Source organism: Felis catus, chromosome B3, assembly GCF_018350175.1.
Source record: "Felis catus isolate Fca126 chromosome B3, F.catus_Fca126_mat1.0, whole genome shotgun sequence".
Classification (NCBI taxonomy): domain Eukaryota; kingdom Metazoa; phylum Chordata; class Mammalia; order Carnivora; family Felidae; genus Felis; species Felis catus.
Window position 1 is genome coordinate 100512938 of NC_058373.1, and position 14167 is coordinate 100527104.

Here is a 14167-nt window from a genome sequence, read left to right on the forward strand (position 1 = left end):
CTCTGGGCTGATGGCTCGGAGCCTGGAGCCTGTTTCCGATTCTGTGTCTCCCTCTCTCTCTGCCCCTCCCCCGTTCATGCTCTGTCTCTCTCTGTCCCAAAAATAAATAAACGTTGAAAAAAAAAATTTAAAAATAAAGTATTAAAAAAAAAACACAAAAAACCTCAAAATGGATAAAAGACCTAAATGTAAGAGGAAGCCATCAAAATCCTCGAGGACAAAGCAGGCAAAAACCTCTTTGATCTTGGCTGCAGCATCTTCTTACTAAACATGTCTCCAGAGGCAAGGGAAACAAAAGCAAAAATGAACTACTGGGACCTCATCAAAATAAAAAGCTTCTGCACAGTGAAGGAAACAATCAGCAAAACTAAAAGGCAACCGACAAAATGGGAGAATGGGTTAGTATCCAAAATCTATAAAGAACTTATTAAACTCAACTTCCAAAAAACAAATAATCTAGTGAAGAAATGGGCAAAAGATGTGAATAGACACTTCTCCAAAGAAGACATCCAGATGGCCAACCAACACATGAAAAAATGCTCCACATCACTCATCATCAGGGAAATACAAATCAAAACCACAACGAGATACCACCTTACACCTGTCAGAATGGCTAACATCAACAACTCAGACAACAACAGATGTTGGCGAGGATGGGGAGAAAGAGGATCTCTTTTGCATTGTTGGTGGGAATGCAAGCTGGTGCAGCCACTCTGGAAAACAGTATGGAGGGTCCTCAAAAAACGAAAAATAGAACTACCCTATGACCCAGCAGCTGCACTACTAGGTATTTATCCAAGGGATATAGGTGTGCTGTTTCAAAGGGACATACGCACACCAATGTTTATAGCAGCATGATCAACAATAACCAAAGTATGGAAAGAGCTCAAATGTCCATCCATGGATGAATAGATAAAGAAGATGTGGTATGTATCTATGTATGTATATATATATGTGTGTGTATATATATATATATATATATATACATATACACATACATACATATATATATATATGCAATGGAGTATTACTCGACAATCAAAAAGAATGAAATCTTGACATTTACAACTACATGGATGAACTAGAGGGTATTATGCTAAGCGAAATTAGTCAGAGAAAGACAAATATATGACTTCACTCATATGAGGACTCTAAGACACAGAACAGATGAACACAAGGGAAGGGAAGGGAAGCAAAAATAATATAAAAACAGGAAGGGGGGCAAAACACAAGAGACTCTTAAATATGGAGAACAGAGGGTTACTAGAGGGGTTGTGGGAGGGGGGATGGGCTAAATGGGTAAGGGGCATTAAGGAATCTGCTCCTGAAATCATTGTTGCACTATATGTTAACTAACTTGGAGGTAAATTAAAAAGCAAAACAAAACAAAAAATGGCTGCTCTGAAGCATGCTTATATCTTCTTTCAAAACTATCAATTATTTTGACATTACAAAATATATGTATCTAGCCGATGGTACTTAATAATATTTTAAATAAAACCCTTAGACAACTACTTATGAGACTAAAACAAATCCAAGGCTTCCTGAGTAAAATTTTTGGTCAACTACATTGGTTGTTTTCATATGATGTTAACTATCAAAATGAGTGACTTTTTACTGTTCTATTAGAATCGATGAGATGCATTAAGAGGACAAGGAAGATAAAGGATGTAACTATAGATGAAGACAGGAATGTAATTAAGAATTATAAGGTAGTATCAGGAAGGCCACAAGTGATCAAATAATTATAAATCTGCCAAAAATTCATTTGCCAAGGAGAAAAGGGATTTAAAATTATTTTCAGAATAATAAGAAAGGCAAAGGCCCATCTCTAAGATTAGTAAAAATTACAAAGGATTACAAACTGGTAAACATTTTCAATAAGGATTCTGCACAGTGACTCAGCTTGGAATAAGTTTTAGATTTCACTCCTAACAAATTCTGAAGAAGAGATGGAAGGAAAAAGATGATGACAAAGCAATTTATTTTATGCTATTGGAACATGCATGGAATTAGCATGAAAATTAACAAAATTGTCTCTCGTCTCGCCGATTAGGCATGTTACCTAATAGTCTCCGTACTCCAAATATTATCATGAAAATCTTACAGGTTTCTCCTAAGAAGTCCAGTAATTCCATGAAGACTTTTAAAATTCTTTTAAGAGACTAAGGTATTTTACCGTCGCTTTGTTATATAGAGTTCATCCAGTAGATGTCGTTCTTCATAGCTCATCCATCGTTCATCAGGCAACTCTTCTTCCTTCTGTAGCAACTGTTCATAGAGTCGAACTGGATTCCAGCCAGTCATTATGTCATAAGTGATTACACATCCCAAGGAATGTGACACTATTGAGACTTTACCCCCTTTTTCTTCAAAGTCTGGATTCCGAGAACAGAAAAGGGAATATAATCGGTTCAGCTCTTGCTGAAGGCCTTTAACTAGCTGTTTGAAATAAGAAAACATTATCATATTAATCACTGACTTTGCTATAAACTTTATCTCCAAACTCAAATACATTAAGAAAGAAACACAGACATTACTGGCCAAATATACCTAGGTTATTAAAATGAACTCAGGTATTTCAAAACCTTGCGGAAAATGAAGAAAAGTAAACATAATGCGTAATCTGTATCATCACTAAAAAATACAGGCAGATATCACCCATCTAGCTCCTTTCACAGTCCTTATACTAACTATATGAGCCAGCAGTTCCAAAGATTAAAAAAAAAAAAATTCCGTGCAGATTCCAGTAAGATTTCCAAAGAGCCCCTTCAATTTTTTTCTGCATTGCAACTTACTCGTATGCAATTCTAAATTTTTACACCTCATAGTTTAAGCTATAGTAAATGTTAGAAAAAGAATATCTGAGTTTATGATAACAAGTGTGCTAATGTACTATATATATTACATTATGTGTTTAGACAAGAGTAATGTAATCAAAGGCCATTGTATGATTGAAAAAAAAACTAATGTTGATCCACTTGAAATTCCAAAATTCCCATTGAGCTGGCAATATAGATACGAGTAAAAAGTTTTTTTATGTGGATGGAAAGCGGGTTTTTTTTTAAGGCTTAAGGTTATCAATGTGGGAAGTATCTTAAGTCATTTTTTCTTTGTAAAACTACTTTGAAATTTAGCTCTAACAAATATTAACTGAAATATTCCATAAAGTCAGAAAAATGTTACTCAAACCCATACTGGGCCCTCGACAGTTGTAAGGTAGTCCTCTCCTCTTCCTATCGTTGCTTGCTACTTTTTGATTATAAATTTCCTGCTTGATATTAACTTAATTTCTCATTTCAGTACTTACTATGCCAGCTGGTACTCTGACATACAAATATTCATTATGTGTTGCTTCCATTTTCAGTTTTATTATTTTGTCTCAAGAGGCCACTACCCTCTATTAGATTTTACTGAACATGTTTTACCTGCTGATATTAACCTCTAAGTCATTTGAGCATTCATGCATGGCAGGGTCAGCAGTGACATGAATGAAGGCATGATGTTCTCTCTTGATTGTTGGCACTGCAGAATTCTACAATGCAATACCAAGGTCTGCTTAAAGCTACTGAAAGCATGTGTTGGGTGTGATGAAATATATCTAGCCAATGAAGGAAAAGAAGGAGAGGAGGAGTTGCCACTATGTGCTGTCTTTTCTCTAGGGACAAATGCAAAGGCTTTACTTTAACTGGTTGTTTTAATTTCTGTCTTGGGAAAAGCCAGCTCCAGCAAAGTGCACCAGCATCATGTGGAGGGCTTGTTAAATACAGATTGCTAGGCTCCATTCTCAAGTATCTGAGCAGTTCTGGGCACCACATTTTAAGAACTACTGCCTTAGTGGCAAACACATATAAAACCCTTCTAAGACATGGGTTGTAGGTAATTCCAGTCAATATAGTTTAAGGAGTATGCAGTGTGATATGAAATTTATAGGGCTCTCCTCAAAGGGGGCTATAATGTAATGCTTTGGACTTGGCTTTGATAATACCAAGTAACCCTTAAAACTTGTAATTTTCTTGATTTACAATCTAGATGATAGGAGGTACAGAAAAAGCTAATGTTTAGATGAAATAAAATTCCTTCAAAAGCAACATTTGTTAATAGTTTTTACATTTGAAGCCCTTGATTTTAAGCCTCACCCCAGGCAAGTCTAGAAACACTAAAAGATATATCCTTAAGTATTCTGACAAAAGGTACCCAATCCTTTTGTTTTTAAAATACCATCCCCCCATTAAAATAAAAAGATCTATCAGTATCTCTACCAGTGAATAACCTATTTCATATCAAAAAATTTAAAGCATTTCTCACTATACCCAATGTTTCAGCAATCATATATGCGTAACTAAAAACAAGTGTAACTATCTGAGGCAGAGAAAGTTATTTGACCTTAAAATGTTTCACCGTGAAATGAAACAGGGAATGGACAATTCTGAAGAGCTGATGCTTTCATCTTTCATCTGTTCTAATAATCATATACTTGAATAGAAGTGGTCTTTGTGTTTCCTTATTAGAACATCTAGATATGGTAGCAATTTTAATCTTTTCCTATAGTTTACATACACGGGAATGTTTGTGTTCCAAAACATTATGATTTTGAAAGCAAAGTTTTAAACAGTTGTGTTTAAATGCTTTTATAAATCATCCAGTCAGCAGCAAAAGGAGAAATCCACCTCTATGATGTGTCCAAAAAGTCTACTCTAATTAGGGTTTTTTTCTTCTCCCCCTTTCTTCACTGATCCAATTAACATTCTCCCAGCTATGATCTCTTAGTGACCAAGTATATTCATTTGAGACATATGAACCAAGATTAATGATATACCCTATGGTATTAATTTTATTAGTTCTACAATATTATCTAATCAAGTCAGCTAACCTTTAACACAGTAGGCAACGGATGGCTTTTCAAAAGCTTAAGAGTTTTTAATTCTCATAACTGCTGCTTACAAGTTAAAATGTATTAAGAAAATCAACCCAAAAAGAAAAAGCCAGCAGTTTCAAGAGAGAATCCACACATATATAGTCTGACTGAAAAATATGATTAGTCCTTTGTTCTTCTCTCTGCTTCAGGAAATTTTAATGATATGGCCATGACCATTCTCTTTGTAATTTTTCACTTTTAAAAGTCATTGAGAAGAGAGTTCAGATGTACATAAGATATATATTTCTCTCTGGATTTTTCATGATAGTTTATTCAGGGTCAAAGTAAGGGCCAAATGGTCTCTGATGATGTCTCTGAAGTCTGGATTAGTTTCCTTTTTTTTTTTTAATTGGTCCTTGGATAGTATAACCTGAGAAGTAGTAATTGATACACAAAACTCTTTCCTGAAGCATGGTTTTCTAATGACTATTGGTGCAATCACTAATTAGGTCCCTCCCATGAGCATCTCTCACAATCTCCCGTGAAAAGGGAACTAAGAGATGATCTAATTTAAACTGCTCTGAAGGTAGGAGTCCCCTCAGTGGCATCCCTGATAAGTCACTCACCATCTATCCCAGGGAGGATCTCCACTCTAAAGTGGACACTTCTAGTTTTTGAAAACTTTTTTCCAGTTTATTGTGATAGAATTGACATGCAATATTGTATAAGCTTAAGGTATATAACATAATGATTTGATACATGTACATATTACAAAAGGTCACTATAAATAAGTCTTAAGTTTTTTTTTGATGTTTATTTATTTTTGAGAGAGAGAGAGACAGAGCATGAGCAGGGTTAAGGGCAGAGAGAGACGGAGACACGGAATCTGAAGTAGGCTTCAGGCTCTGAGCTGTCTGCACAGAGCCTGATGTGGAGCTCGAAACCACAAACTGCAAGGTCATGACCTGAGCTGAAGTCGGATGCCCAACTGACTGAGCCACCCAGGCACCCCTCAGGTTTAAAATCTATCAGGGACACCTGGGTGGTTCAGTTGGTTAAGTGCCCGACTTCGGCTCAGGTCATGATTTCACGGTTCGTGGGTTCAAGCCCCACGTCAGGCTCTGTGCTGACAGCTTGGAGCCTGGAGCCTGCTTCAGATTCTGTGTCTCCTTTTCTCTGCCCCTCCCCCACTAGTATTCTGTCTATGTCTCCAAAAATAAATGTTAAAAAAAAGTTTAAAATCTATCACATTACTTACAATTTTTTTCCTTGAGACATTTCTATTTTTTTTAAAGCAGCTTTAGTTACTTAAAAAGTTCTTCATTAGTAAACAAACATGTTCCTTTCCATATTTTCTATCACTGATCTTTATTCACTTTCTAGAGTTAACAGAGTAAGTCTATTCTTTTTTTTTTTTTCTTAAATGGGAACCCTTGAAATACATAAAGACAGATATATAATTAATCACAACTTGAGAATTGTACTGGGAACTTTATATACATTACACCTTTAATCTTCATGATGACCTTTATCAGGTATGTATCTTGTGTCCATTTTATAAGTGAGGAAGCTGAGAAAGTGAGAAATTTGATCTAAGGTCACATAGCTAGTTAAGTGGCAGTTTTTGACTGTGCATCCATTTAACCCCAAAGGCTGAGAGGAAGGGAAAAAAAAGCTCTTTCATATGCCTATCAAATAAACCAAACAAGGTTCATTCACCAGGCATGAGATAATCATTAAGATTATCACTGTTATTTATCCCTAAGGAAACACAAACTGCTTAAAAATAATTTATTCTAGAATATTGGCTAATGTCAACCTTGTGCTAAATGGGCTTTGATTTGCAGAATCTGCTTTCTTTTTTTTAAAATTAAGAACAATTTTGGCCTGCTTCTCACAGAGTTTTCCTTTGTTCTTCATGATACCTTAAGCAAGGTTTCCCAAATTTCCCTGATGGTACCACTTGGGGAACTGTTTTAACACAAATTCATAAGCTCTATGTCAGACCCTCTGAATCAGAATCTCCAGGGAGGGGACTTTGGAAACCATTTTTTTTTTTGTTTCCTTTTTTTAACTTTCTACCTGGAAATAATTTCAAATTTATCAAATGTGGCAAAAAAAGAAAAAAAAGGATAAAGATCATCCATAAATCCTTTACCCAAGATTTACCTATTGCTAGCATCTTATCCTGTTTGCTTTATCATTCCTTCTGTTTGTTTTTGTAGCACACACATGTGCATACATTTTTTTGTGAACCACGTGGTTTTGCAAACCATGTGAGGATATATTACGTCATTGTCCTTCATCTCTAAATACTCCAGGGTGTATTTCCTAAGACTAGGAATATTCTCTTCCATACTCAGAGTGTAGCAATCAACTTCATAAACTTACTTTGAGGGGAACCTGGGTGGCTCAGTTGGTTAAGTATCTGCTCTTGTTCTTGGCTCAGGTCATGATTTCATGGTTTGTGAGACTGAGCCCCACACTGGGCTCTGTGCTGATAGCTCAGAGCCTGCTTGGGATTCTCTCTTCCCCTCTCTCTCTCTGCCCCTCCTCGGCTCTATCTCAAAATAAATAAATAAACTTAAAAAAATAAATTTACTTTGATATAACATTTCAACTAATCTGATCTACCATTCACATTCTGTCAGATGATTTAATAATAATACACTTTGCAGCATTTTCCCCCAGCCAGTACAAGTTATAGTCTAGGATGAGATGCTGTCTTTAGCCACCATGTCTCTTTAGCCTCCTTTAATCTGGAACATTTTCCATAAGGATTCTTTGCCTTTCATGATATTTACATTTAAAAAGGACATAGTCCCATTCCTACTTTATTTGAACTTCCTTATTTTGTGTTTGCCTGAGGTTTCCTAATGATTGGAGTACTGCATAAATGATGCTGTATCCTCTGAGTGTCCCTCAGTAACACCCAGTAAAGGTACTGACTAATTTCTCTACTGTATATCTGTTCTTTTTTTTTTTAGCTAATAAGCAGTCTGTGAGGATACACTTTAAGACTATGCAAATATCCTGTTCCTCATCAAAATTATGCCCTCAATTTAGCATCCATTGATGAATCCTGCCCAAGCCTCTTTTATCTGATCCTACCACAACAAGTGCAAAATGAGGGTTTTCCTCCAGCGTGCCCTCCACATTTTTCAGAAAGCCCTTGGCATTTACAGTAAGCAGAGAAGCTTTCTCCCCCGCTTATTTATCTATTTGTAATCGAAATGGATTATGAATTTTGCAGTGATTTATAACTCCTTATATTATCCTTATAATTCTATATTAAAACTATTCCTAATTCCTAATAATAAGTAATGATAATTCCTTAATTATTTTGGTGCTCAAATTGTTCCAGATTTGGCCAGTGGGGATCTGCTTCTTTAATTTGGCTCCTGTGTCCTTGTGACCTGCCCCATCATTCTTTCAAGCATTTTCCTTTCTGTCATGACAAGCAGTTCCAGCTTCGACCTGTACCAATCCTGCCTCAGTCCTGGAATCAGCCATTTCCCTTAGGAACACTAGTTCTTCTGAGAGGGTATTAACAGTATTGGAGACAAAGGTCTGGGTGCTAGGTGTACTCATTGGATTGGGGTGTCTTTACTTTGTGGCCCTTTCAATGCACACAGGTGGGAAATATTTGCATGCATATGTACATATATCCACTTAAATATATAGATATCTCTACATATCCCAATATGTTCAAAATCACTAATTCACATTAATACCCTCAATTCCAATGAGCCCCATGAGGCTGTTTGTCGGCTGTATTTTTAATGAGTACCCCAAGTAACTGTTCTACTTAAGGATGTTTGGGAAACATTGCTCAGGACTGGTGAAACTCAGCCACAAGTTCTTTAGAGCTTTTCTGCAAAATTCAACTGGATTAAAGGACAGACTAATTTAAAACGCTGAGTGTTCTCCATTTATTTCAGTCATCAGTTCCCTCTTTCTACCGAATATCTGTTTTACTAAACTCCATTCAAAGGGTAACTATTTTTGAAGGTGTAAGTGTAAATTAGAAAGTGACTACTTTCTCCATCATCACTAACTAACGTTCAGAGCTTTGAGTCTGATACTTTTTCTAGTTTTTCTTGTTATCAATGTCAACCTAAATCTTTTTACAAAACTCTTATTATTAGTTTTGGGGGACATGCCTCAGCACATTTTACCCTTAAACATTCTGGATACCTTCTTAGGAATACTACCAACCATATATCTGTGTGTATAAGGTATACCCATGGCATCTGAGTGTGTGTGTGTGTGTGTGTGTGTGTGTGTGTGTGTGTGTTATATGCTTTCAGCCATCCTCTTTCCTTTTTTTCCCCACTAACTAGTTTCACTTGCAATACTATAACTCAATTTCTTAACCTTTAGGACATATTTAACAACACTCACCATATACTATAAAGGACTACCAACAGGTAAATTCTGTACTTCATGAATCAGGCCTTCCTTGTTGGGTTAGAATGAGGTCCAGAATAGTTTCTTTTACTGTTATCAGATCGTGGCAGACTACTCTGTACTGGTAGAGATACAGGGGATACAGAAAGAGGGGATCCAGAAAGAGGAATGGCGAAAAATCCTAAGGGGATGGCAGCCCAAAGACAAGGAGGTTCTTCGGCGATTAACCAAACATATTTCTGTAGATGTGCAAGGGATATCCTGAATGAATCAGGAATGGCTCTGAATGAACAAAATCAGAAATGAATTGGCTTGGAGCAGCACAGAGAGCTGTACTAGTAACTACTCCTTGTACCCGTTTTCTCGTCTTTCAAATGAAGATATTAATTATATCTACCTCATAGGGTTTTAATGAGGATTAGACAAGCTAACACAAGCTAGGTAATTAACAAGGTTATTCCTATGAAACAATTCTTTTTCTCATATCAATAAAGTGACAAAATGTATTCAGTAGAGGATCTCTCATCCCTCTGAATAAACTTTTACTCTTATACCTCTCAGGGTTATTTTTGTGATGCATAAGCAACATTACTATTTAAGAACTAAATGAATCCACATGCAAATGACACAATAAAAGCAAGTCTATTACACACAAAAAACTTGAAGGAAATTTCTAAATGTCTAAAACTCTTTTGTGAGCATAATAATTATAGATACAATTAATCAGATTTATGAAAAGTGATATTTTTCAAAGAGCTATTTTCTAACCTATCTATTACTTTCAGGTATTAAGGGCTTCCCAATGTGTTGAAGACAATCAAATTCACTAATACAGGCTATTTGTAGATTAATGGATTCCTGTAAGTGCTCATTTGCTTGTAAAAAAAAAAAAAAGTGCATAAAAATTTCAAATTCAGGACACATGCACTAACACTCTAAAAGATACCCAACAGCAACAAGACAATCATGATACTTACTTCATCTCTATAAAGTGGGCTAGTATAATACATTATGTCCATTGCACTGCTGTTCAACATATCCCTTAAACCGCGTACTTTGTCAGGAGTAATGGAATCAACAGTGTCTACAAATTAAAAAAAAAAAAAAATTTACAGAAGATCTTTGTTTTAGGGAAAAATATGAAAAAAATTACATTCTCTGAAACAGTAAGTCTTTAAGTTCATGTTTAAGTGTTCAAGAGTGGTTTGGAGAACAGTATGGAATTTCCTCAAAAAACCAAAAATAGAACTACCCTACAATCCAGTAACTGCACTATTAGGTATTTACCCAAAGGATACAAAAATACAGATTCAAAGGGGTATATACACCCCACTGTTTATAGCAGCGTTATCAACAATAGCCTAACTATGGAGAGAGCTCAAATGTCCACTGACTGATGAGTGGACAAAGAAGATGAGGTAGACATATACAATGGCATATTACTCAGCCATCAAAAGAATGAAATCTTGCCATTTGTAACGATGTGGATGGAGCTAGAATGTATCATGCTAAGTGAAATAAGTCAATCAGAGAAAGACAAATACCATATGATTTCACTCATATGTGGAATTTAAGAAACAAAACAAATGAGCATATGGGAAAGGAGGAAAAAGAAGAGAGGGAAACAAACCTCAAGATACTCTTAACAAAAACAAACTGAGGGTTGATGGAGGGAGGTGGATGGGAGATGGGCTAGATGGGTGATGAGTATTAAGAAGGGCACTTATTGTGATGAGAGCAGGGAGTTGTATGTAAGTGGTGAATCACTGAATTCTGCTCCTGAAACCAATATTGCACTGTATGTTGATTAAAAAAAAAAGTCTCAAAGAAAAATATTCAAGAGTAGCTTTGGATCTAATGAACTTTCCTTTCTTGCAAAATGTTGCAATCCCCTGCCCCCACTTATCCCCCCCCCCCCCCGGTGAAAAAACCAGTAAAAGACAAAAGGGGACGTGGGAAGAAAAGGAACATTAAGGATGAAAACCATTATCAAATCTATAAAGATTTACCATTTTTTCCTATGTACTGGCTTTTGCATGACATTCAGAGGTACCCAGAGCAAAACCAGGCCATCTCTATTCTTGTAACAAGTGTTAAGAGACATGACCTCACTCTTTCTATACCTCTTTTCCTGTTTCCTTTCTCTTCTCCTTCTTTGGCCTCCGCACCTTGGCCTGGCAATACCCATATGGAATGCCTAGAGCCACTGGTGACAAACCAGCAACAATTAAAAAGTTTGCCTACACTGTACATGTATTTATCTTCAGTGAACCAAAGGTGCTGTGGGCAGGAGCTGCCAAATTACAAATATGCACAAAGGCAAATCAGCAACGGGCCTCCGCAATAAACAAGATTAAGTTGGGATAATTTATTAAAAAAAAAAAGTTACATAAATTGTAGTGCAATTACAGCTAACTTGTGGAAATTCTACTTTGGGAAGATTATTCTATTAAATGCCTAACAAAGTGAAGAAAACTTTGCACTTCTTATAGAAATATAAAGAATCACTATACCTGGATGAATATCATAATATGAAAGCGCAAGGTGGGCAGCAGAAGGCTTATATTTTTATCTTCCAGTTTCTCACTGCATTGATTTTTATTTATTCCCTACTTTAATACAATCTAATAATGACTGGAAGACAAGGATTCAGGCAAAAGCCAGAAGTCTTTTCAAAGACATAAAGGATATGGATTGCACCTTTATGTCATGTTAATATATACATAACATAACCATATGTTATGACATATACCTATGTCAAATAGGTATATTTGACAGCCTGTGCCCATTTTTAAATTGTAAAAGTGAAAGATGTGACTACTGTGCTGATATGAAAAGTTTAAATGTCATTTTAATGCATTTCCAAAAAAAGTTCGTACTGGGCAATACACATGCATATGAAGAAGATATTTAATATTTTTGTGCAACTGAAAGAGTAATTTATATATGGGAAAACATGTTTCTGCCACCTAGCTTAAGAATATTGCCAGTACTTCTAAAACCCACAGTATATCCCTAAATGATCAAATGCCCCTTCCTCTCAAAATAACCACCAATAAGAAGTTTGTGTTGAGCCACCTGGGTGGCTCAGTTGGTTGAGTGTCTGACTCTTGATTTTGGCTAAGGTCATGACCCCAGGGTCACGGGATCGAGCCCTGTGTTGGGTTCTGCGCTGAGTGAACAGCTTGCTTAAAGACTCTCTCTTTCCCTCTGCCCTTCCCCCAGCTCACATGCTCTTTCTCTAAAAATACAATAAAATGAAATAAAATAAGTTTGTGTTGATTACACTCCTTACTTTTCTTTACAGATTTCCTACATGTTCATTAATAATTGTAGCCAATTCTGTAGCATTTACTATGTGCCAGAGACTAAATATTTTATTTCATTTTGTCTGTTTCGGAACACTATATAAATTAACTTACTGTCCATTGTTTGTTTCACCCCGAATACTATGTTTCTGAGATTCACTGATGTTGAGCCAGATAGCTGTAATCCCCTCATTTTCACTGTTGTACAGCACTACACACATAACAATGTACCCATTTTCCTTTGAAAGACATCTGAGTTATTTTTAGTTTTTTGCTAATATAACTTATGCTCCTAATAACACTGTTATAGACTCCTGTATAACACTGTAAATGTCTCCTGGTGCACATGTATGGGAGTTTCTTTAGGATATATACACCGAGGGGTGAAACTGCAGTCACAGGGCACATGCACATTCAACAAGATAAGAATATGTCAAGCCATCTTCCAAAGTGATTGCACCAATTCATACTCCCACCAATAGTCAATGATAAATGTCAATGCTGAACATCCTTATCAATATTTGGTACTGTCACTTTCTTAAATTTTTGCCTGATGGGTGTTTATAAAGATATTTCATTGTAGTTTTAAATTGCATGTCCTTGATTACTAGAGGGATGCACTTTTTTATTATATAAAAATATGTATTTAAAATACACACACACACACATATATATCCACGTGTGTGTGTGTGTGTGTGAGCGCATCTGCCTATCAATATCCATTTGAGTTTCTTGTTCTTTATTCTGGATATTAAAGCTTTGGTAGTTATATCTGTTGTTCTGTTGCAACATCTTTTCCATTTGTGGCTTGCCTTACTTTTAATGGTATGTTTTGAGAAAAAGAAGTTCTTAATTTCAATCTAATCAAATTTATCCATGCTACTTTATAGTTGTGTTTTTGTGTTTTAAGAACACATTCTCGGGGCGCCTGGGTGGCTCAGTCGGTTGAGCGTCTGACTTCAGCTCAGGTCATGATCTCACTGTTCGTGAGTTCGAGCCCCGTGTCGGGCTCTGTGCTGACCGCTCAGAGCCCGGAGGCTGCTTTGGATTCTGTGTCTCCCTCTCTCTCTGACCCTCCCCCGTTCATGCTATGTCTCTGTCTCAAAAATAAATAAATGTCAAAAAAAAAAAAATGAAAAAAACCCAACATATTCTCCCATATATTTTTTCTAATACATTTTAAAGTCTTAGCTTTCATAAATTATGTGTTTGATCTATCTGAAATGTGAGGTAGGGATCATTTTCATTTTTTTCCCCCATAGGATAACTGGTTACCAAGCACCATTTATGGAACAGGCCACCCTTTACCAGTGATCTCCAAGGCCGTCTCTGTCATACATCAGGTTTGCAAACTAAACGCAGATCCTAAGCACAAACTAGGGGTATCTAGTCTGGTGCACTGATCTGTCGGCTTACCCTTCTGCCAATCTAAATTGTCTTAAATACAAAAGTAGAAAAATAGTTCTGTTATCTACCAGGACATGACACCCTCTCTATCCTCTTGTTCTGTATCTTGCTACTTTTGGGCCTTTGATCTTCTACAATAATTTTAGGATCAGCTTGTTGAGTTTTGTGAAACTCTACTGGGATT

At 36.2% G+C, this 14167-nt stretch overlaps 1 protein-coding gene across 10 annotated transcripts in view; it reads right to left on the reverse strand.

Moving 5' to 3' along the window:
* The window catches only part of DDHD1 (DDHD domain containing 1), a 109473-nt gene that overhangs the window by 21262 nt on the left and 74044 nt on the right, over positions 1–14167 (reverse strand). For all 10 annotated transcript variants that reach the window (XM_045059930.1, XM_023255698.2, XM_045059925.1 and 7 more), the window contains 2 exons: positions 10246–10352; positions 2180–2442 (listed from right to left, as the gene is read on the reverse strand). In XM_045059930.1, the coding sequence (XP_044915865.1) occupies positions 2180–2442; positions 10246–10352 (370 nt within the window). The remainder of the gene's footprint in view (positions 1–2179; positions 2443–10245; positions 10353–14167) is intronic.